Raw genomic sequence first — 25,548 nt, 5'->3', positions numbered from 1 at the left:
GTGATTGGCAGGTACACATTTTTTTTTTAATGAATGAATATTTTGGTTAAAAAAAATCTACTTTAAAACATGTTTTAATAGTAGGATTCACTTTGTTCTGACATGCTTTCCTGTCTAATATTAACTATATTATAATTAAAAAGTCTAGCATACAGTCGTCTACTCATACAAAAATTTTTATCAAAATATTCAGAGTAAGAAATAAAAGACTAAATAAGGCCTTGAATAGCTTTATTGAAATCTGTATAAATAAACATGCACATTTCAAATGTAAACTCAAGTGAACCCAAGTGCAGACAAAATTTTAACCTCTGTCATGCAGGAGGTTAGTTTACATTAAAAAAAAAAAATGAAATAAAGAAAGAAAAAAGAAAAAAAACCCAAAGCAGCTTTTAAAATACCAGGATGAAAAACCAGCTTTAATATCAAGGTATAAAGCAAAGCCATGATTAACATACCTCATTTATCCTGGTCAAATGCAATTTTTTTCCTTTACTTTAAAATGCTAACATAAATAAATAATTTACCAAAATGTGCACTCACAGAGTGAACTTTTATTTACAATACACAATTTATAATCTATTGTATTTGATTAGTTCAAGTGAAGAACATTATACTTTTTGCTTTATTAACAGTGGGACACAAAGCAATTTCTCAGGTAGTCGATATGTGAAATGTGCCCCAGCATTTAGATTTTCTATTAAAGGCAGTTTTGTATGCCAATCGACAATACATTCTTTCAACTAGATCAAAGGGAAAAAAGCAGCAAATGAAAATGCTTCAAATGTTCACACATATATTTGGCATCCTGGATCCTTGAATGTGGTGAACTAAAATCAAATTCAAGGTTTGTATGCTTTATATACTGTACAGGTTCTGACTCTGGAACATGCAAATGCCATTGCTCTTATAACAAGTTACCTTCTGAGAAAAGCTGTAAGGCTATGGTGAATTCCATCAGGAACACACAAAGAAAGTTAACAGACCTACCTTTATAGCCAATTGTCAATTAATGATTTAAAGGCTAGTATATGAAAAAAAAAAAAACTCTCATCTAAGCTTGATGCAGTTATTACTATGGATACAGAATACTACTAAGTATGTCCTTATATTACAATAATTGGGAGAGCTAAAACTTGCCAAATTACCAAAAAATGGGGGAAAAACAGGCAGCAAAAATTTAGTTTTGGACCAACACCAGATTAAAGACAGCATCTTACAGCATGTAAAGAAAAATTTGAATATCTAAGATTCCAATATCAGTAAAAAATACTTACATGTAACTGAAAAATGATTTTAGAATGTAGTGTGAAATCTAGAACCTGTTTCCATAGTGGCAATAAGATGAACATAATAGACTGGATATTTAATGATACTAAAAAAGGAAATGACTTATCAAGATTATTTCTTGGTTTTTTAATAGGCCCATATTGATTACCAGGGATAGATTTGAAAATTTGGTTTTCCAGCACTACTGCAGTATTTAGGCCATATTGATACTGCAGCTAAACATTATAGTAGTATATATGGCAGCCTAATGCACATGAACTAGATTATCCAAAAACTAAGTTCATAGTTTCCTTGCAGTATAATCAGAGCAAAATAAATGACCAACATCCACAAATTTAACATTTGTCATCAACTCACATCCAAAAAATTAAAGAAAACATAATTCATCAAAACAGCAGCAAACTTAAAAGGGATTTATTTGTGATTTCCTATATATATTTAGCTTGTAAATACAAGACTGTAAATGTATTATGAGACAATTTCTGTTAAAGTTTTCATTGTGTTTCACTTCAAGTACTGCACAAGTTAAAATCTGATAAAGGATTTACATTCGGTTATCTGAAACTCCCCATCTCAGACTTGTTTTAATGTGGTGGGTAACTTCGTTTCCATAGATACCACCAGCAGGAAGTCTCTCTTTTATGGCTTCTAGGACTTTCATTAATTAGTGTGCATACAGTTTTCATTTTCTATATCATTGTCATTATCATTGCTATCTTCATCACTTTCTAATGGGATGCCTGTGGCAGCTGAAGCACCTTTAGTTTCTCGGTCAAGAGGAAAAAAGCCAGTTCCACTGAAAGTGTCTTGTCTCTGGTAGAAGAGTACATATGCTGCCTTGGACTGTCAAAACAAATAAAGGGTGTTAAAATGATCACAATTCTTAAAGAACACATTAACTATAGTATGAGTATTTTACCTGGTATCAATTTTGTTAACGAGGCCCAAATCAAATAGAAAAAAACCACACATGGTCAAATTGAAGTTACTAAAATTAAGTAAATATAAGATGATTTCTACATGTAAAGGAAAATTTCTACATGTTATTTGGATTAAGAAATAAACACAACTATAGAATAGATTAACCTAGTTACTCTAACATGAAATAGAATTCTATGTCTTCCTTCCTTTTGACTCTAAGGAAAAGGTGAGTTTTTTATCTAATAGTTGTTTCATCCCATGTTTGCTCTATAGTCCAACTTCTTCTACTGTATTAAGGACATTTTCCATCAATTACCACTATGTTTTTCTGTGTGTGTGTATGGTGGGGGTATGCTTGTGGTGCTGCTGGGGATTCAACCCAGGGCCTCCTCATGAGTACTAGGTAAGCACTCTATTGCTGCGCATCCCCCTCCACCCAATCACTATGTATCTTTTTATTTTATTTGGTACCGGGATTTAACCCTGGGGTACTTAACCACTGAGTCACATTCCTAGCCCACTTTATTTTTTATTTTGAGACAGGGTCTTGTTAAATTGCTGAGGCTAACTTTGATCTGGTGATTCTCCTGCCTCAACCTCCCAAGCTGCTGGGATTACAGGTGTGTGCCACCACGCCCCACTCATTGTGTATTTTAAGAAGACTTTTTCTTCTAGACTTTTTCTCTTTGGCATTAAAAAATACTTAAGTTTTTTTTTTTCCCATCATAAATCCCCTACCATTCTACCTCCCTTCTAGATGCCACATACTTCTTTCTTCCTTACAACTAGGCTGATAAGGTAGTCTATACCCATAACTCACTCTCACACAAACTCAATGCAATGTAATCTAACTTTTGCCCAAACCATTTTAATAAATTGACTTTCACTGGGTCAATAACCTCTGAACAACAACGTAAATGGCGAATTTCTCTATAGTATTTAATGTCCTACCTACTACTTTTCCCTTCATCAATTTTTGGCTTCTGTGACACCAGTTCTCTTTAGATATTCTACTATCTCTTCAGGTTTCTTCTCAGACTATTCTGTGGCTTCATTAAATCCTAACCTTTATGTTTTGCACTCAGCTCAACTCTTTCTCAATTTGTATCCTCTCACTAGATAACTAATTCAAGCTTTTGGCTTCAATTTCTATCTAAGGCTGACAACTCAAATTTATAATTTAAACCAGTTATCACCCTCTGAACTCATCTTATTAATACAACTACCTAATAGAAATTTCTACAAGATAACTATCATATAGGTACTTCAAACTACACAGCAAAATTTCTTCCTAAATTCCCAATCTCGATTATTAAATTAAGAGTCACCTTCAACTTTCCCCTCCTGTATCTCTACATCATTATTTATAAAATTTTATTTATTTTATACTGTAAATCTCTCTCAAATTCACTCTCCCCTTGTCTGTACTGGCACTACCACTAATTTGATTAAGTTAATTGTGACAGCCTTCTGTATGGACTTTCTACTTTCTCTACTCAGTGCTTTAAATCTAAATGTTCTTGTAGAGAAGTTAAGATACAAATTTAATAATGTCACTCTACTGCTTAACAATCATCTAATGGTTTCAGTCTTTTTTCTTTTTCTTTTTCTTTTTTTTTGTACCAGGGATTGTGAGCTCAGGGGTATATAACCAAGGAGCCACATCCCCTGCTCTTTTTAGTTTTTATTTTGAGACAGGGTGTTGCTAATTGAGACAAGCCTTGCTAATTTCAGAGGCTGGCTTTGAACTCTTGATCCTCCTGCTTCAGCCTCCCAAGCCACTGGGATAACAGATGTGTACCACACCACACCTGGCTGTTTTTTCAGTCTTTAAAGAAACATTTAAAAACTGGAATGCTGATTTTCTTTAAGACTTAAATTTATCTCTAGCCTAATTACTTCCCCATATTCCTACAAGAACATTTTGTGCCCTTAAAACATCCTGCCCTCATGTCTCCTTTCTTTTGCAGTATTGTTCTTTTTGCTTAGAACCCCTTTGCTTCCTTAATTTACTCATTTGTATTAGTAGACTCAGGTCAAACAGCACTTTCACTATGAGGATTTCCTTAGTCTTATTTGCTTAAACTCCAAATCTGAGTTGAGACAGCTGTCTCAGGTGTAACCATAGTAAAATATTTAATGGTACTTATAACACAATTATTAACTTGGTTAGTTGTCTTATTTTTTTTTTAAGGTACTGGGGATTGTACACTGGGGTGCTTTACCACTGAGCTCCAACCCCAGCACATTTTAAATTTTTTATTCTGAGATAGTGTCTAGCTAAATTGCTAGGCCTGGCCTTGAACTTTCCATCCTACTGCCTCAGCCTCCTGAATAGTTGGTGTTACAGGTGTGCACTACCAAGAAGAGATATAGCTGTCTTTTAATGATGCTTGTAATAGAGTCCCACATATAAAAGACACCACATCCATTAGTAAGGTATTCAAATACTGGTGATGTTTGCACAACAAATCACCTAGAGATGCATTTCTTAGAATGTATCCCTGTTAAGTGACCCACGATTGTGTGTATGTACACACACACACAAAGAACCATCATTATTAAATTCATGGCAAAATCAAATTCATGTAGTGTATATAAATAAGATAAATTACTTGAAAGGGAGATTAGGGCAATAATGTTAAAGAGACTTTGAAGGATGGGATGTTGGCAATTTTAGGATATTTGGGCTAGGAGATAAAAGAGAACAGAAAAAAAATTGAGGACAAAAGAATGAGGAGTTTAAATATAAACTGGAAATGTTAACTTAGGCACACACCATAGAATGACATTTTGGTCAATGATGGAAAGTATATATGATGGTCATCATGTAAGATTATAATATAGTCTAAGTGTGTAGTAGGCTATATCATCTATGTTTGTGTAAGAATAATCTATGCTATTTGTACAACAAATCACCTAACAATGCATTCTCAGAATGTGTTCCTATTTTAAGTGATATATGACTGTACACACACACACACACACACACACATGGGGAAGGAGAGAAAAAGGGAAGAGAGAAACAAACATTTCAGTGCTATTCATGCAAGGACAGAATAAAACTATGCCAATAATTGGGCTCAGAAATTTATCAATTTGCTTTTATAAACTGAAGACTTTAAAGCATCAAAAACTAAAAAGTTAGTTTTTGCCCTCAGGGAATATAATTTAATCTGGGAAATAAAGTAAGTTTTTCTCACATCAACAGAAAGCCTTTTGAATAATACTATCATATGAGCAAATACAATATTTCTCACTCTTTGTAGTATTCTAACAATGGGTAAAATTTATAGAGCTGCAAAATTTATAGAAAAATAAACCCTTATTAAACAATTTTTAACTTTCTTCTAAAAACACACTAGTCATTTTCCATCTCAACATCTGAAAATAAAAATCTGCTCAGATGTAAAACACAACAAATGTGGATAATAAATGAATGCCAGCATAAACAGATGTAACATTCTTATTTTTCTACTAGTCACAGAATACCAGAGTAACAAGCATACAAAACGAGTTAATCTTTTAAAAATTGTATTGTTTAAGAGAAGTTAATAATTTTTAAAAGATTATGTCATTTTGAACTTAAATGTCTAATTGTCTTAGGCTTTAAAGATCATAGGTATGGTAAGGCACTTAAAGGATTTTGACTTTGAAGAAACTCCATTGTACAATTTACATGAAAAATTTTCAGACTGCATTTTGTGCTTTTGTTATGGGCAAATTTGAAGACAAGTGTCCATTTAGGGCACAATTTTATGTTTCTTTAAATCAGAGCAAGTGTCTCTTAGCTACTAGGCATGCTAGAATATATACAATAGTGTTCCATGGGCCCCTTTTATTAATTTGCCTTTTTTATTGTGGTGGGGCAGTGTACAAGATAGGGATTGAACCCATACATGCTAACTAAGCATGTCCTCTACCAATGAACTACACCATCATCCCTTCCATTTTTCGAATTCTTATTCATTTCTTAAAAACAGTTGATCCCACAATTTTTGGGAAATACATAATATACTTACCACAATTTGGTCTTCAGATGCAGTGGAGACACTACTGTCATCAAAATAGTACCATTTTCCATCATCTTTATTTTTTGCAAAAGCAGTATCTAATGAGAAAATAAAATCACTTCTATGACTAAAATGATCTAGGGAATTCTCAAAACTCTATAATCATCTACGCAATAGCTTAAACTCTGTTAACAATATTTACTAAGCACCTACCATGTGAAATAAATGTCTCATATTTTGACTGCTGTTTGTTTCCCCTCCCAAAAATCAACCATGAAAAAAGCTGTAAGAGGTAAGTGAAAGTCAAACTTAAACAAAACAAAACATAAAACAAAAAAACCTGGCTAGAGGCAGCAATAAGAAGACAGATTAAAATAATGTTTTTAAATTCCACACATGGGACAACCATTGCCTGATTCTTTGTCAGAGATTATCAGTAATACTCAGGTCTCCTGAATCAAAGGCATGATGTTGTTTACAAGACTTATAAACTTGCTGGATTAACAAAACGTTTGACAACTAGTGTGGCAATACTCATTCATGTACTCTGATAAAAAACTAGTTTTGCAAGGAGTTGAGGAAAACAGCCATGCACTGAATAGCTTCCTTTGAGAACAGCCTCTCCCAATTGTTCCCCTTTCAATTACCTAGGACTTTTGACAAACAACTTCTGTACATGTTGAATTCTGTCCTATATCCTTTCTTAAATCTAAGTAAACTCTTTGCTGGATGAAGCATATTGTGTGTTGTGTTTGTTAATCTGAATTCAAGACCACTGTGAAGCAAAACATATTCTCAGGCCGAGTAAAAAGACAAGATTGAACAATCTTGTGAATTATATAAGAGACAAATCTCCAACAAAAGTTAGCCAATTAGAGGATTGAATCAAAAGAAAGCTAGAGCAGCACTTGTAATATCTGAGATAAAGACAAGAATGCCAAATCCCAGTAAAAGGAACTACACAGAGAGAAGATCTAACCATTATAAAAATGAATATAACTATTAATGCAAAACAACCAATAAAACTATTAGGAGAAACAGACCAAATCAACACTTTAAATAGGAGTCTTGATAAATTTCTCTCAGAATAGAATGAACATAAAAAATAATCATACAGTGTAATGATTTGGGTACAACTGACAAAACTATTTAGAAACATAAGGGGGCCTGGGGTTGTAGCTCAGAGGTAGAGCCCTTGCCTAGCACATGTGAGGCATTGGGTTTGATCCTAAGCACCACATAAAAATAAATAAAGGCATTGTGTCTATATACAACTAAAAAAAATATTTAAAAGAAGAAACACATGGATTTATATCTCAATGGGTAACATATGTTTTTTTTCAAATGTATGAAAATTTAAAGAAACCATGTATTAGGCTACTGTCAAAGCTTCAAACTCTTAAAGATTAATATAGACAAAGCTCCCAACTGTTACCAAAAACTCCCATGTACTTGAAAATTAAGCAAATAATTAAATGACCCTGGGCTAGTAGAAAATCAAAAGGAAATTTTAAAAATCACAGTATTAAAAGATAATAAAAATCCATCACCAAGACCTAAAGGAATATTAGTAGGAAGTTTATAGTTTTAATTATAGCTTTCAATATAGTTTCAAAAACAGTGGAAAGCAAAAAGTTAAGCGGTCAACCCAAGAAGTTAGAAAAATAGCAACATAAAATGACAACCAATTACCTAGGACCTCTGTTAAACAGTTTTTGTCCATGTTATGTTGTTTCTTTTCCTATATGTGTTCTTTCTTTCTTTTTTGTGATGCTGGGGATTGAACTCAGGGCCTTGTGCATGCAAGGCAAGCACTCTACCAACTGAGTTATATCTCCAGCCTCTATATCTGTTCTTAAATTTAAGTAAGCTCTGCCACTGTGTATTTTGAGTTTGTTAATCTGAACCAAAGTAACAAGAAGAAAACTGTCATCAAGGTAAAAATGAAATGAGACAATAAGTACAATTAACAAATTAATAAGATGAAAATCGAACCTCTGGAAGAATTGATAAAAAAAGAAAAGAATGAAAAAAGGGACAAAAACATAGGATAAAATTCTGAAGTATACTGGAAAACCTAGATGAAAAGGATACAGAAAAAGAGTATGGCATCCTATCTATTTTATGGCTATAATTTTGATTTCAAAGTCAAATAACAATATAAAAAATTATAAGACCACTGAACTTATGAAATTTTAACAATCTTAATTAGTTAATAAAATTCTACTGTGTATCAAAAACCACAAAAAGACAAGTAGGATCATCCCAAGAATGCAAAGATCATTCAATAGAAAAACCTATCAAGTGGAGGAGAGGGTGGATTTGTTAGTTTCAACATGGAAAGAAATCTGGCAGTATTTAAATACTCATTTAAACCTGGCAGTTTCATCTGAGTACACAGTTCAAAGAAATTTTCATGTAACAGACCAGAAACAATAATATTTACCAGTCTCAAAGGCAAGTTGGATATCCACCATATGGTGAATGCAGAGATAAAATATGGTGAATGTAAACCATGAATAGTGAGGAGCAATGGACAAAATAGATAACAAAAATATAAAGAAAACAAGCAAGATCTGCTGAGATCTGTAGTACAGTACCAATTACAAAAGTGAGCAAATATGCATGGTTTATAGCACATGCATTAAACATGTTACAAAGAGAAGGGAAAAACAATGGAGAAGAGGAACCCCAAATGGACCAGTAACACTTCTTCCAGTGTCTTCAACTGACAATGAGGAGTATGATTAACTCAATCCTTTCTTTTCAGATTTAAAAGAAAAGGGTTCAAAAGCTGATTCATTCATTAATCAATATTGTATAACTATTATATGAAAGACCCATCTGACATTTTACCAGACGTAATAAATACCTTAAGGAAAAAAAAAATCAATAGTTATTCGAACATCATCATCAGGTTAAAATATAAATGTCAACTTACAGTGTCCACCTCCCATCCCTCCATAATGGTTGGAAACAGCAATCAAATTATAGCGGCAAGGACCTGCATTTGGATTAATTAAGAATTCCGACATATCCAAGTCACTGTTTTTTTAAAGAGAAATGAAGTTAGTGTTATGTTTTCCCTAAATATAATAAATTCATTTTTTTCCTTTGAAATGCAATGAATTCTATTCCCTTCTGCCAGTGTTGCCTCTCTCTATATTTTTCATCAAGTAACTCATTATCATTTTGATCCAATGAATTGTTTTTATTTAATCAACTAATTTATTTATTTTGGTACTGGGGATTGAGCATCAGGGACACTCACTCAACCACTGAGCCACATCCCCAGCCCTATTTTGTATTTTATTTAGAGACAGGGTCTCACTGAGTTGCCTAGTGCCTCACCATTGCTGAGGTTGGCTTTGAACTCGAGATCCTCCTGCCTCAGCCTCCTGAGCCACTGGGATTACAGGCATGTGCCACCATGTCCAGCTTTTTATTTTAAAATAATTTTTAGGAATGATTTACACAGCAAAAAATAAAGGGAGAGTGAAAAACAACTTTCTTATGAGTTTTTAAAAATTAAGCTAGACACTAGAACATCAAGAATGTCTGTAATCCCAGCTACTCAGATGCTGAGGCGGGATTGCAAATTTGAGGTCTGCCTCAGCAACTGAGTGAGATTCTGAGTCAAAATAAAAAATAACAAGGACTGAGGATATAGCTCACCTAAGTTCAATTCCTAGTATCTATCAATCAAGTCAATTGAAGTACACCTAAGTTCAATTCCCAGTATCCATCAATCAAGTCAATTGAAGACCATTTTTATTCCACATTTTCCTGATTTTGATAACCTATAGACCAGAAATGGGTAGCACTCTTTGAATGCAATTGACTGTTCATAATCATATATGCATGAACTTGGAACACACCATCTTATAAATAGTTTATTATTGTTGTTCTTACATTTGCATAATTTCTGGTTGTTGTTCTTATACTCACATCATTAAAAAGCAACAACTCTACTGGGAGTGTAGCTCAGTTGGTAGAGCACTCCCTTAGCATGTGTAAGACCCTGGGTTCTAACCCCATCACCCCCGCCCCGCAAAAGCAATAATTCTAACTTCCAAATATACCTATATTAGAATCTAGTTTTCTTGCATTTACATTGTCAAAATGCTATATTCTTGAAAATTTTAATGGCTCACAATTTTGATAAATAACCTTTTTCTTCCTGCTCAATAAGTGGAATGAATAATTAATATTTTCAGTTTTTAAAAATCACCTATATCCTTTCCAGTCCCTTTTGTATACACACCTGCCTTCAGCATTTGTCCACTTACTAACTGATTCAAGTAAGTTTTGGTGCACAAATATCATAAAATATGAAAGAATACTGTCACATGTTCTTTTTTGCAATACAGGATAATGCCAAGCTCTTTATTACAAAATACTGTGTGATGAAGTCCTTCCTGCTGCATGACTAAGTGAATGAGAATACAATGTTCCCTTTTTTGTCCTGAATTCTTAACTGTTTAGTAAAAGCTAAAAAACAAACAAACAAAAAGAGACTATGAAGATGGTTTCCAGACTTTGTTATACCTTTTTACAAGTTTGATGTCATACCATGCAACAAGAAAAACTGAAGGATAAATGCATATAGTTTATTTCATTATTAAATCAACATTCTAAGCAATTCCATTTTTCTATTTTTATAATATTTTAGTCATTTAAAAAAATTTAGGAATAATTGATGAATAATGATAAAATGAATCCTAGGAAAAACAAAATTGCTAAGTCCATAAAAAATCTTATAATTATAAATGGGGCCAATGAACACATAAGGTAATGAAAGACACAGTGAGTTATATTTATTTAAAAAGAATATTTTCACTTTTGTTTTTGGAAAAATCTCTAGGAATAAAAATTATGAAATATCAACCCTTAAAATGGTTATATCTACTCAAAAATAAATTCAAATCTTTTACTAAGATACAATGACAAAAAACATCAAAATAAGTTTGAAAAAAGTTAGAATGCTCAATGTTTATTAAATACAATTTAACTTACTTGATAGGAAAATCAACTAAAGTATCCAATTTATCTCTCATGTATCGACTGTATGAAAATCGCTTGAGATGTACCACAAGTACTGGAGGAAGGGACCATAAATCCAATTTCTTTGTGGCTTGCTGATGTTCTTTACAATTTGGACAATACCTAAAACCAAAAAGAAATATTTAAAAGTTTGACAGAGGTATAAATGGCTAGCTCCATTAACAAAAATAACAAGCCAAAACCCAAGGGTGGGGGGGAACCCTATATTTTCAGTGAGCAATTATTTTAGGAGTAATATATACCAGTCTAGCAGCAACTCCTCTTTATTTTCAATACATTTTTAAAATAAGTCTAACCACTATAAACTAATATGCAAATAAATATTCAAATAAATGATGAGAGCTAGGTTACTTACATTTCAGTATGGTAAAAAAGATATGAATGTATCATAATATTACAAATGTGTGTTGAGACATAGGTATCGAAAAATGTCAAAACTTTGGACTTTAATGGAATGATATCACAAAATAATTTCCCTAAAAAGCTTTTTCCAACACAGCTGAAACTTCTTAGGAAAAAGGTAATTATAAATAGTAAAATGACTATTAGGGAAAATATAGTAATGAGATTAAAGCTAATACTGGGATAATACTTTTGAAGATATTCCCATCCCTTTTAATAGACTATTACATTACAGAAATTTATAGCAATAAGAATATTTAGTAATCATTTTTTCAACTTGATGTAGCACATACTTCAGAATAAAGCCTTAAAGAAAATAATTAGAAACAATTATTTAACTTTGTCTCTTACCAGGGATCTTCAGCACCTAGCTTTTCTTTTGTTGTGAAAAGTTCAATGCAGTCTTTTAATTTCACAAAGGGTTTTTTAGGAGGTTTATATTCCACGCTTTCATGTTTTTCAAAATCCTAAAGAGAAGTATTTCTTGAGTTAAGAGAACAAATGAAACAAAACTCATTTTAGTGAAACCATCTTACTATGAATAATAATGAAAACTCCTAAACTTTCAAGAGAATCATAAAACATTTCAGCTGAGATTTTTATCACACTTTTTAATAACTCCTAAATGACCTTCTATAATTAAAACATGTCAACAAAAAGCATGTTCAAAACCCCTCTAGTTGAAAAAAAGTTTGTGACCAAATTTTTAATGGCAAAATATAAACTAATTTCAAGGAAGCAGAAAGTGTACAAAAGAGTGTGGTTAACTCTAGCAATTAGAATAAAGTAAGCCAAGAAAAGGTAAAAAAGCAGTGTTTGAGTGATAACTTACCTCGGCAGCATTTTCATCAAAATATCTTTTTTTCAATTCAGGATCCCAATCCAAAGCAAGAAAAGATCTTTCTAAGGTGAAAAACATTTTTTTTTCTTTAAAATTCAATGTCTTTTACAACTAAAATTTGTATATTTTAACATTAGGGTATATATAAAAATAAACAAGGAGCAATTTTTTCTACTTGCACAGATGATTAGGACAAATAACTGCTTCCAAGCCTTTAACAATGTGAGATCAAAAGACAAAAAGATACAAAGCTGAAGCATGAAGTTAAACCCTGCTTTAGTAAACACTTGCATGTTTTAGTGTACCTGGATATTAAGGCCTTTTATTTAACATTTTAAAATAGATAAATGGTATTTTTCATGGTTGGGCTGAATTTCATGGTTTTATATTTTAAAAAACCCACTTACTGAAATTTGATGCTCAAGTCATTTTTCACAAAAAATACTTACCATCTAGCCTAAGCTGCCTATCATCAAATCTTATATGCCTTGTATCGTCTTTGATGTAGTTGATATCAGTATTGCCTAAGTTGTTGAACTGGAATGTAAACAATCGTTTTTTGTGTCCCGTGAGTTGACCTTTGCAAGTTTCCTCAGTACATAATCCATTTTCAGAATCATTATCTCCTCCAACTGAATCTTCTGACTGACTATTTTCATTCTCTGAGGGAAGTTCTTGATCCTGGCTGGATTCATCATCTGGTTCATCTGTTTCCATTTCACCTAGTTTTAGATATTAGAGATCTTTAAATAAATCCAGTGTTAACATTTCTGAAATAATTATTTTACCTAGATTTACAGATGGTTTGTTTTTAGTTCCTTAATATCCATTTTTTAAACTTTTTCTCTGAGGCAATAATCCAAGTGAAACATTTTAATAATTTAACAGGAAAGTCTTACTTGGTGAACCTTCTTCATGTATGCCATTTGGGCCATTCCCATTAATATTTTGGTCTTTACAGCAATGCAGGGATCCTTCAGTTTCTTCAGTTTCAGTAGATATTTTGACATATCGGCTTAATAAAATCAGAAATCAAACAAGTTCAATTCTACAGAGATCTAAAAACTATTTTCCACTCTACCAATAAAATGGAGCTTTTCAATGCAATAACAGTGGTTATTTGGTAGATTTAAAAATAAATTAAAACTCAAAGCTTACAATTCCATAAGTAGAATTAATTGTGTTTTATTTGTCTTTATAAAAAGAATATTTTCTTACTTCTAGAGTGTTATATCTGTCTTTTATACATTAAAGTTTGTGGCAAATAATTTCTCAACTTTAAAGTATTATAAGATTCCCATTTAAATGATATACATGTTATTGCTAAGAAAGCTTGCTTTTATATGATGTGAACATTTTTAATAATATTTTTTGTGGCACTAGTGATCAAAATGAGGATAATGTGATCTTTATGTATGAGTTATGAAACTACAATAATTAGGTATACAAGAAATAATACTGAACATGTCAACTATAAAAAAATTAAAAAGGATCAAATGGTGTTTATGATTACCTTATATAATTCAAATCAAGATTTTTAGGAAGGCAAAAAATGGACTATGCATTGTGAATATTTATTCTTTTAAGACAATTAGTATGAGTTCTTGAGCTAGTAGTATGCATAAAGATATGAGACTCTGCCATTTGCTATGATTCCAGAGTATACACATGTATCACAGTTATTGATAATATTGAGTTTAAAATAACCTCAGTAATGCATTTTTTCATGATCATGAAAGTAGATGACTGTAATCTGATTTTTAAATTGCTACCTGTCTAAACAAAGTTGAGAAAATGCTCAATTACATTCTGGTAGTTCCTTGCATGTTTACTTTTTTACTTGTATTTCATTCCCATGCTTATTTTATTGAAGTAGAATTGTTTGGCACTTACCACATTCTCAAAAGGAGAAGATTATAGAGTTTATCTTCAGTATTGTTTCGTGGGACAGCCATAAGAAAAGGTTGACCAAAAAGTGAAGAACCAGTATGGTGGGTATAACTTGAGTGTCTGAATTTTTCTCTTAGGCAAACAGGAATAATCACATGTTCTGTATCTTCTGTCCTATTGATGTTAATTTCAAACCTATAAGAACACAATGGACCATAAACTCTCAAAATCTTGTTATTTCTTTTGATTATTTTCAAGTAATACTCTGCACAATAAATTTCATACTTACACATAAATATCATCCCGTTCCATAATACTACTAAGGTTTTCATCCATAGGGAATATTCTGTGAAATCTATGATTGTATATATCAGTAACTATCATCTAAAAGGAAATAAATTTCTATTAAGCTGGTTTTTTAACACCGAGAAACTAAACACCAATTTAAATTCTTCAATCCCAGAAACATCTTACCTTATCTGCCGGTACTCCTGACAAAGTAGATAATGCTGTGCAAAGATCTAGTATATTTCCAATTTTGGGGACAACCACTTTATACTAAAAAACAAACACAAAAAATTGTAATGAACTTATTATACTGGGAGAAAAAACACTGAGTCGATGAGACTGACCTCATAATTGTTTTCTTATATTCATTTGGTATTCAGCATTTGGCTTATAATGTCTACCTCCAATCTTGCCATTACCCCAGGAGATAATGTCCATATAGATGATTCATCCCACCCCTTATTTTTCCTCAGTTTCTCAATTCAAAGATCTATCCTTACATTCAAGTATAGTCAACTTCCTGGACCTTGTCGCCACCTGAATCTGCTTTGCTTCTGATACCTTAAACTCTAGCAGGTTATTGTCTAACTACCACTACCTGCTTCACTTGGAAACATATTCTTACCTATTCTTATCTTTTATAGAGATTTCTAGTCCTTATGACACTCAGATTTTCTCCCTACTATCTTCATGCACTTCCATCCCGACCCCATATTCTTCATCAATTCAATCATTCCATTATAAAACCTTTAATCTCTATTACTCAGTTCCACTCTTGCTGAACTTTCTCAAAGCAGTTCAGATAAGCTGCAGAAAACTCCCCAACTTCAGATGCCAGTGAACTTCAAATCCACAGTTTCAACTGATCCTTAACACTGCCCAGAAACAATTCTCTGAATCTTATTTGCTGTTTTTCTCATTTCTCTCAATTACTATTTAAAATATTCACCATTTCTTAGGCCTCCTATTTCACTGTATCTCCCCTTCAGAAGAACATCTATTTTACTAAGAAAATGGAAGCTGCCAAGTGGTAAAAATCTGTAACTTCCAGTTCCCTTAAAAAATTACTTGAGGACATATAGGTTTTTTTTTTTTTTTTTTCTTTCCTGTCTCTTGCAATACAAGATAAGTATTTTTCTTCCCATTAAGGGAGAACCCTAGTTTATATGCTCTGAATTCTATCCTCTGTTAAGACCTAAATCTAGCAACTAGACTTTCTTATTATCTTGACTTTTTTGCATAAGCACTGGAATACAATAAACATCTCAAAAAACAAAACAAAAATAAAAATAGTCCTTCATTGCTTTCCCTTATTTCCCCTGCTTTATAAATGACTTTATTAACAATATCTACACTGACTATTATAACTTCCTTATCTCCCATTCACTCTCAACCCATTTTCTGGCCTTTGTCTTCACCCCTTTATTTAACCTATTGCCAACATTACCAAAACTACTACACAACTCACTCTTTATCAGACTCTATTTTATTGATCTCTCTGTAGAATGACTGCTGACCACGCCAATCTTTAAAAATGTTTCTTTCCTTATATAACACTACTTCTTAATTCTTTTCTATTGTTGTGATAATATTGTCTTAGAAGCTCTTCCATATTCTTTTTTGTAATTAAAATTTTTTTTGTAGTTGTAGATAGACAGAATGCCTTTATTTTTATATGGTGCTGAGGATTGAACCCAGTGCCTCATGCATGCTAGGCAAGCGTTCTGCCACTAAGCTACAGTCCAGCCCCTCCATATTGTTCTTTAAAATTTTGTTCTTAGACCTCTCCTTGATTCTATATACACTCCTTAGACTAATGACAATATATCTCCAATTGCTTTGGCCAGTCCTGGACTAGACTCTTATCCTAGTATAATTATTAACAAAGGCCCTTTTTATTTTTAGGAGAGTTCTAGTTTAGATGATAAATCAGAGTCACTCTAATCTTAAGTGATCTCATCCTTTTAAACCACTGACTATCATTCTCAAAGAGCTCACTACTCAATTTAAATCTTAATCACAGTCTTTCTCCTCCAGTGTGAATACATAAACTTAATGCCTATCAGATTATCACCATCTAAATATTCCTTCTGCATCTTGAAGTCAATGTATCCAACACTAATGGGTTATGTTATTATGTTTAATACTAAAAAGGTTTCTTCTTAGACTTATATTCTTCCTATACATCCCATTAAAACAAAGAGCACCATTAAGCCCTCAATTCTCTAGTCCAGGAAACGTGAAATCACCTTTGAATACACATTTTCACTTCCTACATTCAAACTAGTTTTACAATCAAACTGCCATACTGACACAACTTCAAGCCCTTGTCAACTGAACACTTCGAAAGCCTCTTATCTGTGGTCTTCATAGTTCTGATCTAAGTCTTTCCTATCTAATCTATGTGCTAGCCAGATTCTTATTTCTCAAACACAAATACAGCCATATAATCTCTACGCTTTTAAAGGTTATTAAAAACCTTTAAAAGCTTTCCTAGCTTTAGGAAGAAGTCCAAATTTCCTATCATGGTATCAAACATCTTTGTGATAGGTCTTTGTGATACTCATTGTTAAAGTTCCTGCTTACCGTATTTTTAGCTACTTATAAATTTTAGAAGTAGGGCCATGACTTCCTTTGTCTTCAGGCCTTGTACATGCCAATTTCTTGGCCTATAATATCTTCATTTCAAGCTGCTACCTACTTAAAATCTAATCATTCTTCATGATTCATCACCGGTATATCAGTTTGTGCAGGTTATTCTTTCTGTGAGCTCCTGTGGTACTGTCATACTACTTCTCACACTCTATGACAAACTTCTTAAGAACTAGGATTAGAAACACTTTCATATTTCCAACCCCTTACAGAGTATGAGAGCAACATATAATACATCCTCAATATGATTACTAATATAATCTAAATCAACTTCAGTAACAGGATGTTAGCTAATTTCACTTCCTTACCAGCTGATTACGTAAGCTGTGTTTAAGAGGAAAAAACAACAACAACAAAACAACAAAAATAGCACCCCCATCCCTCTAAAAAAGAACATAAACACCACCCAAATCCAATTCCTGTGTTGATTGTGGACCTAACTCTCACAATTAATATTCTTGGTCACCAAGTGAGTAAAGAAGTAACTCAATGAAATTCACAATGCTGAAAAAATGATTTAAAGCCAAATTACAGAAGAACATTCACCATATACCTTAAGGGCTAATGTGTAGCTTTAATGTAACCTGTCACTATATAATACATATTATTTTATAATATTAGCCTGGAAGAGTATTGTCTTTAACAAATGTGCTGAACATAAATAAAACATCTACTTTTTTGTTGTTGTTGTAATACATTTTTACTAATTTTTCATATTCTTTTGCTCCATTGGCATGTATTTGCAAAGTTACAAGCTAGTGAGGTAAGGGTATAGTTTAACACTGACAGAACTGAAAATAATGTAGACAATTCTGCATTTACAAAAAAATGAATAAGTGAGTACCTAAAGAATATATATTATTATCAAGTATGAACAGAAAAAAAAGTGTAAAAAGTAAAAGCAGGTCTTTGTTGATCCTGCTCATAGATAAGGGTAAGTTCTCAACACTACTTGACAAAATACTGACATAAAGCCACTAGGTTTGATTAGTTCATGAAGGAAACATAAAGAAGCAGAAAAAAAAAAAGGTGAAATTTATATGGGATTGCATTATTTATTACAACTAGACTTCAGTTACCTTGAATGAAATAACTATTTTTCAGAATGTTGTAAATATCCTTTTCTTGTTAAGAGTAAACTCACTTTCCTGCCTGAGTGGTAAAATCATAATTGTGTTCAGAGCATAACTTTCATATAGATTTTGTGACTATTAGGCACCAAACAAAGTTGAGCTATCTGGCTGGAACTCTAAGGATTTAGAGAAAACAATATTCTGAAGTAGGACCATATCTGCCTTGTTTAGTGAACAAAAACTTTATACTATTTGTGCCTAATACAGCATTGTGAATACTTTTTTTGGTGGGGAGGGGTTCTGAGGACTGAACTCAGGAGTACTTTAACACTGAGCTACATTATCAGCCTTTAAAATTTTTTTCTAAGTTGTTCAGGGCCTTGCTAAACTGCTAAAAAGCTGGACTTGAACTTGAGTCTTCCTATCTCAGCCTCCTAGAGTTGCTGGAATTACAGGTGTGTATCCCCATGCCCAGCTTGTATACTGTTGCATTAACATACACAAATTAAGCATTGAAAACAAGATTATAAGTCTCCTATCTTCAAATAACTTATGGTCTAGGGAAGAAAAACAAGAGCAAATAAAGGTCAAAATAAAATTTGCTAAGTGCTGTGTTAACAGAATTTAGGGGAGGTAGGAAGAGAAAGGAGATACTTTCGATGGGAGGCGTCAAGTCTCAGAAAAGCACTGATAAAGAAGGGAGAAAATATAGGATTTTATTCACAAAATAGAAAATAGTCCAATTATAACACTACACTATGCAATTAAGCAAACATGATCATTAATGCCTACTACCAGTGATTTTGCATAGGATAAACAATATGTGATAAAACAAAGTATTAAAGATTAAAACATTATTGAATCAAATATTTTAATCTAACTAAATTTCCATTTCTCATTTTTGTAAGCTAATATTCTTCAACACTGTAAAACAATGTCTGTTTTCTTTGATGAGAAAAAGTCTTTGAGAATACTTTTTACATGACATCCTTCATCCTTTCAAGATTCTAAAAATTATACTAATTTCCAAAGTGTTAAGCTTATAGTACACTACACAAACATTATTACTAAACTGTGCTTTAGGATTCAACACTAATTTTTAATTTACATATAGTACTACAGATTAAATCCAGGGCCTTGCACATGTTAGTCAAGTGCTTTACCACTGAGCTACATCCCCAGTCCTTTTCAAAACCTTATTTTGAGACAGGGTCTTCCAAGTTGCCCAGGCTGACCTTGAACTTATAATCCTCTTGCTTCAGCTTCCTAAATTGCACACACCACCAGGCCCAGCTTCAAAACTAATTTTATATAGTACTCAACACTATAATATTTGATAAAAAGTAACAAATGTAAAGAAAATAATCACTACTTACCTGCATAGGTTTGGTAAGTGGATCCATTCTAACTAAATAAACTTCCAAGGTACGTTCTTTTTTCATGGGCAATGGAAGTGTCAAGTAACAAAAAGGATCAAATGTTACTGAAATCTTAGCACATTCAGGACAAACCAAAGTTGATTTGAAAAGGCCATGAAATATATCTACTATGATAGAATCATTTCTTTTTAAATGGTTTTCCCAGGCTTCTTCAGCAACCACCTATAAAGAAAATAAGATCAAATTATAGAGGTATTATAGAATTGCAACAATGCAGACAATAATATCATGAAACTTACTTTATCAGGCCTTCCATCAGCATCTTTCAATTGTATATATGGTTTTTTCCTAATTCTATTCAAATCTTCATGTAGTCCATCTAATAGGAAAGCTAATAGTTCTTGACAGTCTTGCTGTTGATATCCAGAAAACTGGGGTGCAAAACGTCCTACCTGTGTCTGTGAGAAAAGCAAAACCATGAACTCAGCAAGAGTCAGGATTCCTTTAAAATTCTACAGTTGATTCTTATTATTCATGGACTCCATATCTATGAGTTGCCTACTTGCTAAAATTTATTTGTAACCCTCAAATAAAATTTAAACACTTTAGCAGTCATTGTGGATATCCTCAGAGAGGTGAAAAATTTGAGTCATCTAACATGCACATTCTCAGCTGGGGAACAAAGTGATCCTCTCCCCTTTTTATTTTAGCTCTCATACTATATAAACAAATGTCTTTTTGTAGTTGATTTAGTGCTATTTTTTTTTTCACACTTCTGTGCTGTCTTCTGGTTATTTCAGTGTTTAAAGAGCCCCCCCATACATAGTGCTGAAGTGTTGGCTAGAAGGAGGCTGTGATGTACCTTTTGGAGAAAACATAGTTAGATAAGCTTCCTTCAGACATAAGTTACAGTACTGTTGGCTATGAATTCAATGTTAATGAATCAACAACAAATATTAAACAAGATTTTTTTTTTCCTTTCTTTCTTTTTAGTACCAGTGATTGAACCCAGTGGCGCTCAACCACTGTGAACATCCCTAGTCCTTTTTATATTTTATTTAGAGACAGGGTCTTGCTGAATTGCTTAGGGCCTAAATTGCTGAGGCTGGCTTTGAATTCATAATCCTCCTGCCTCAGCCTCATGAGCCATAGGAATTACAGGTATGCACCACCACACATGGTAAATAAGGGTCTTTAAACTAAAATACACATAAAACAAAATGACATACTGGTTGGTTGGTGAAAATGTGAAAATGTTACAACTAGAAGGTTTGATAGAATCAAAACCTATATTTTCCCTAGTAGCAACAGTTTAGTATGGTTATTCAGTGTTTGCAATAAATTTAAGGAATATAACTATTGTGAATAATGAAAATGTATATATACAAAATAGGAACATATATCTTGTTCTGCATTCCAGTATACATTCAATGAAGCTTGCTTATTTATTTTTTTTTTAGAATTTAACCTTTATCTTATTCTTTTTTTTTTTTTTTTTTTTTTTTTTTTTAATGTGGTGCTGAGGATTGAACTCAGTGCCTCACCCATGCTAGGCAAGCACTCTACTCCTGAGCTTCAATCCCAGTCCTCAATGAAGCTTATTTAGGCCAAAACAGAACAGAACATGGACTCCTTAAAAAAATGTATAGATGAAAAACGAACAAAACCCCCCAAAATGTGTATTGATCATTATGGGTCCTATATTTCTTTGTTACTAATTGCCATTTCACTATTTGTCAAAGGAGTTTTCCGCACTCTTAATTTTTTAGCTCTTGGTTTTCCTATTGCCTCTTCCTGTAAATGTTTGTCAGGCAGACAATTAAAGACAAGTTTTTATTCTGGCTATTATTATCATACAGATAATCATACATCTAAAAGAATTTTGAAAATAACTACTCTCTAAAATAGAGAAATGTTGACATGAGAAAAGAACAAGGAGAACATATAATAAAATATTGTACAAAAAATTGAAGACTGAAGACTCAAAAAATTTAGTAACTTATTGCTTTGGGTCCACTGGGGAAAAAACTATAAATCTTTTAGTTTCTGTGTGTAAAAAGAGGAAGAATCTCATAAAGATAACAATAATATTTATGTTCAATTTTCCTAGTTTTGTAATACTATTTTTTGATTGGACTACAAAGAAATGTAATAATATAAATCATAATATGAGGGGCTGGTGTTGTGGCTCAGTGGTAAAGCCCTCGCCTAGCATGCACGAGGCACTGAGTTTCATCCTCAGCACCACATAAAAATAAAGATACTGTGTCCACCTAAAACTAAAAAAAAAAATAAAAATAAAAAATAATAAATAAATCATAATATGAAAGAAGTCAAATATCAAGAGCCTGCATTTTTACATAAAATTTAAAGAGGAAAAAAAAATCTAACAAAACAAAACTACTTGGAATGAGGGTTGAGTTGAGATGGTCTGTCTAGACTAGTCTGTCCAAATGTAGGGGTACATGATTTTTTAGTTGATTCTTACTTTTTAGGAAGTAGTATACGGTTACTTAGTACATGTCCTACATGAATACCATTTAAGTTGATTGTAAAAATTATGGCTTATTATAATTGCTTATTCTTCAAAAGTACATACTTTCTCATCCTACTCCTATTACAATTAATTAGGAAAACTTTTTAACACATAAAGCCAAATTTTAACTTAATTCTTGTTTGAATGAAAAATCATTTGTAATTTTATTGATTCTAAAAAGCAATCTATTCACAAATTTGAATAAACTTTGACTTTAAGAATTACATTGAAAGCACATTCATATTTAGTGACTGTTTTGCAGACTAGTTTTAATTTTTCAAACTCGCAATGACTATTGAAATACTCTTGGGTTCTTAGACTTTAGTGAAATATTCAAATTTATTTTTTTAAGGTTGTATAATATGAAATAGTCATGTAGATTTTTCAGAGATGTATTCTAAAATAACTATGCAAATAAATGCTCACTGCTATTTCTCTGGAGTAATTCTATCATACCAGTGTTTTTCTCAGTCTTTTAAAATTATTCCCCCCTCCTAAATCCTTTTTAGACTTTCTGAAAACTAATCATCCACTCTGTCATCTGTCTGAAATTTTTTACCACTGTACCATCCATACTGTACTCCTTTGAAAGGCTATAAATCATTGTGATAGCTACTATTTTTCATCCTTCTCTTCTAGGAACTAGTTTTTGCCCTCTTGGGGATGATATCACTCTTGTTGAGAATGTATTTATCATACTAACCTTAAATGCTCTTGGGGTGACGTAGCTAAACTTTCCAGACCACATTTGCTTGATCAGTTCAGCATATGATTTAGCTATTTCGCCTCTCATTCCTAAGGGATTGTCAAAATTCAGTTCTTCTTGATACTTATCATTGAGGAAATACTCAGTAAGTGGAGGTGTGTTGCTCAAACACTGCAAAGAATAAAATATATTTTCAAGTAAAAGTAACCACACACACACTTTTTTTAAAACATGCTAAAATTAAAGGGAAACAAATTGTTTGCCACAGCAATCAGAAAAAAATAAGATGGTCTCTGGCACTAAGAAGTTACTGTTCAAATAAACACTGAAATGATGCACTCAACTATTCATTTCCCAAATTTCAAAACAATTATTTATAATAAGTGAAATGTTAATATTTGTTGCTGTGAAATCTGCATTAATTTTAAACACAGCAAACTACCTGTTAACTGGGAGAGAAGCTCAGAGTTTTCTTTCCTTCTTTTACTTGATTGGTAGAAATTATGGATTGTCTACTCATCCCAGGAACCTATAAAATTAGCCTGAGTAGGTAAAAACTAAGATAAGAGTGCAAGCAAGAAATTAACTTAAAAAAGAGGTTTAGCTGGCTCTCTATTTGTAGATTCAACCAACATAGATAGAAAAATACTTGGGGGAAAAAATTGTGTCTACAATGAATATAGAGACTATTTTCTTTTCAGTATTCCCTAAACATTACAATATAGCAGAAACTTACACAGCATTTATATCAGGAATTTATGTAATCTAGAGATAATTTAAGACATATGGAAGGATGTGCATGGGTTATACGCAAATAATACATCATTTTATATCAAGGACTTGAGCATTCATGGATTTTGGTACCAATTACTATTGATACTGAGGGATGACTAAATTTACTGTTTCGACTATTAGTTACTTATCATTAAAGAGCAGCCTTTAGGCCTTCCATCTGGCCAACTACCTTTATAAGGAATAGTATAAACTAGCTGAAACTGAGAAAATAAATTTCAGTTATGTAGACTCTGGGTAAGTGTATTCTCACTTTTTTCAGTTCTTGTTTTAATACAATCCAGTTTTCTTCTATGGCAAAATAAAAACTATGAGTAATTTAATTCTTCAACTCTCTTCCATTCTAAATAAAACAATATATTCTTTAAAAATAGATGAAAGTACAGTTTCCACAATATTTTATTTCAAGATGGAATAATTTTAAGCTGATGATACCATATAATTTGATTTTAATACAAATATTACTACTTAATTAATGAGATGCCTAAAAAATGCAGTGTCTGCTATAGACATATAGCCATATAGGTAATTAGTTTTTTCCTTTTTCCCCTGCTGCAGGGAAAATATTTGTCTTGGAGTCAAATGACAAACTGCTACATAAGGAGTTAGTTGCTTGCATGTAAAATAGTAAAGGCCCAGTATGATGAGAGCCTGGATTTACATTAATGGAAATTCAGTGTAAAACATTTAGTGTAAAACATTTTATTTTCAAAGTTTTTCAAAGAGTGCTTGCTATTAAACTAAATATACTTAGGGTGAAAGATTCAGTCTGCTGGGTTTTTTGATAACTCAGATGTTGTGAATTATAACTATCTTTTTGAGCTAAAACTGTAAAATAAACTTGTTCAACTTATACTCAGGTCTTTCAAGTAAATTATGGAGCTTAATTTTGTGGTTTCAATTATAAATCAATTTATGTTTACTCAAGTAATCGTAGTATCTATTTAGGAATTTTCTATATAATAAAAATAATATTGTCTAAATTAGTAGTCTAGTCCCTATTCTCAAGGCAAAAGGGAGAACTACTTACAGTGCCATGAAATTTGTATTATCAGATTTTTATACAGTTAAAAATATCTAGGATGGGCTATACAGTTTTCAAGATCATTTACATATCACTTTCAGAGTAAAAATTTTTATTTATATTAGCAAGAGGAAGACAGAAGTAGGCTACACTGTAGGAGGCAACTAAGGGAAAGGATATTATCCTTTCTAATTTCTTTTTTATCTCAACACCTCTCCTTATCTCATACTCCTCTTGAGTTTAATTTTCTCTTCTTTTTTTTATTATATATCCTTTTAATTATAAACCCAAATTCAGTATAAAACTTTTAGTGTAAAACATTTTGGGGGAGGGAGGTCCAGGCAATCTAGAATACAATACAGCTATAAAGAGCATAAATGCCATCTTATATCACCGAAATAGCACAGATAGGATCAATGTTAAAAGACAATTAAGTGAAGGGAGATTGAATAGCAATTTCCAACAATTATCAATTAGTTTTCAAGTCTTTATATTTGATCAGCTCAGAGTTATAATAAGAATATAACATATTCCACTATCATCTATTAATGCAATCATACAACAACATAATTTACATTTTACCAAATATCTCAAAGAACCAAGTTGTGTAAATATAAATAATTCCTGAGTTATTTTTACTTAATTATTCACATATATCCTTATTTTGCAAAGATAAA

General features: G+C 32.1%; 1 protein-coding gene across 5 annotated transcripts in view; it reads right to left on the bottom strand.

Moving 5' to 3' along the window:
- Positions 1 to 214: 214 nt before the first annotated feature.
- USP15 (ubiquitin specific peptidase 15) overlaps positions 215 to 25,548 on the bottom strand; it is a 115,910-nt gene continuing 90,576 nt past the window's right edge. For all 5 annotated transcript variants that reach the window (XM_081309955.1, XM_081309956.1, XM_081309957.1 and 2 more), the window contains 14 exons: positions 23,053 to 23,226; positions 20,113 to 20,271; positions 19,811 to 20,035; positions 14,896 to 14,979; positions 14,711 to 14,805; positions 14,425 to 14,616; positions 13,431 to 13,546; positions 12,981 to 13,253; positions 12,523 to 12,593; positions 12,042 to 12,157; positions 11,241 to 11,390; positions 9,166 to 9,269; positions 6,234 to 6,322; positions 215 to 2,133 (listed from right to left, as the gene is read on the bottom strand). In XM_081309955.1, coding sequence (XP_081166081.1) covers positions 1,951 to 2,133; positions 6,234 to 6,322; positions 9,166 to 9,269; positions 11,241 to 11,390; positions 12,042 to 12,157; positions 12,523 to 12,593; positions 12,981 to 13,253; positions 13,431 to 13,546; positions 14,425 to 14,616; positions 14,711 to 14,805; positions 14,896 to 14,979; positions 19,811 to 20,035; positions 20,113 to 20,271; positions 23,053 to 23,226 — 2,031 coding nt within the window. In that variant the 3' untranslated portion in view covers positions 215 to 1,950. The remainder of the gene's footprint in view (positions 2,134 to 6,233; positions 6,323 to 9,165; positions 9,270 to 11,240; positions 11,391 to 12,041; positions 12,158 to 12,522; positions 12,594 to 12,980; positions 13,254 to 13,430; positions 13,547 to 14,424; positions 14,617 to 14,710; positions 14,806 to 14,895; positions 14,980 to 19,810; positions 20,036 to 20,112; positions 20,272 to 23,052; positions 23,227 to 25,548) is intronic.

Source organism: Spermophilus citellus (genome assembly GCF_964194105.1).
Source record: "Spermophilus citellus genome assembly, chromosome: 10".
In the NCBI taxonomy this organism is placed as follows: Eukaryota; Metazoa; Chordata; class Mammalia; order Rodentia; family Sciuridae; genus Spermophilus; species Spermophilus citellus.
The sequence above is the reverse complement of the archived record's forward strand: the minus strand, read 5'-3'. Positions and strand labels throughout refer to the sequence as shown.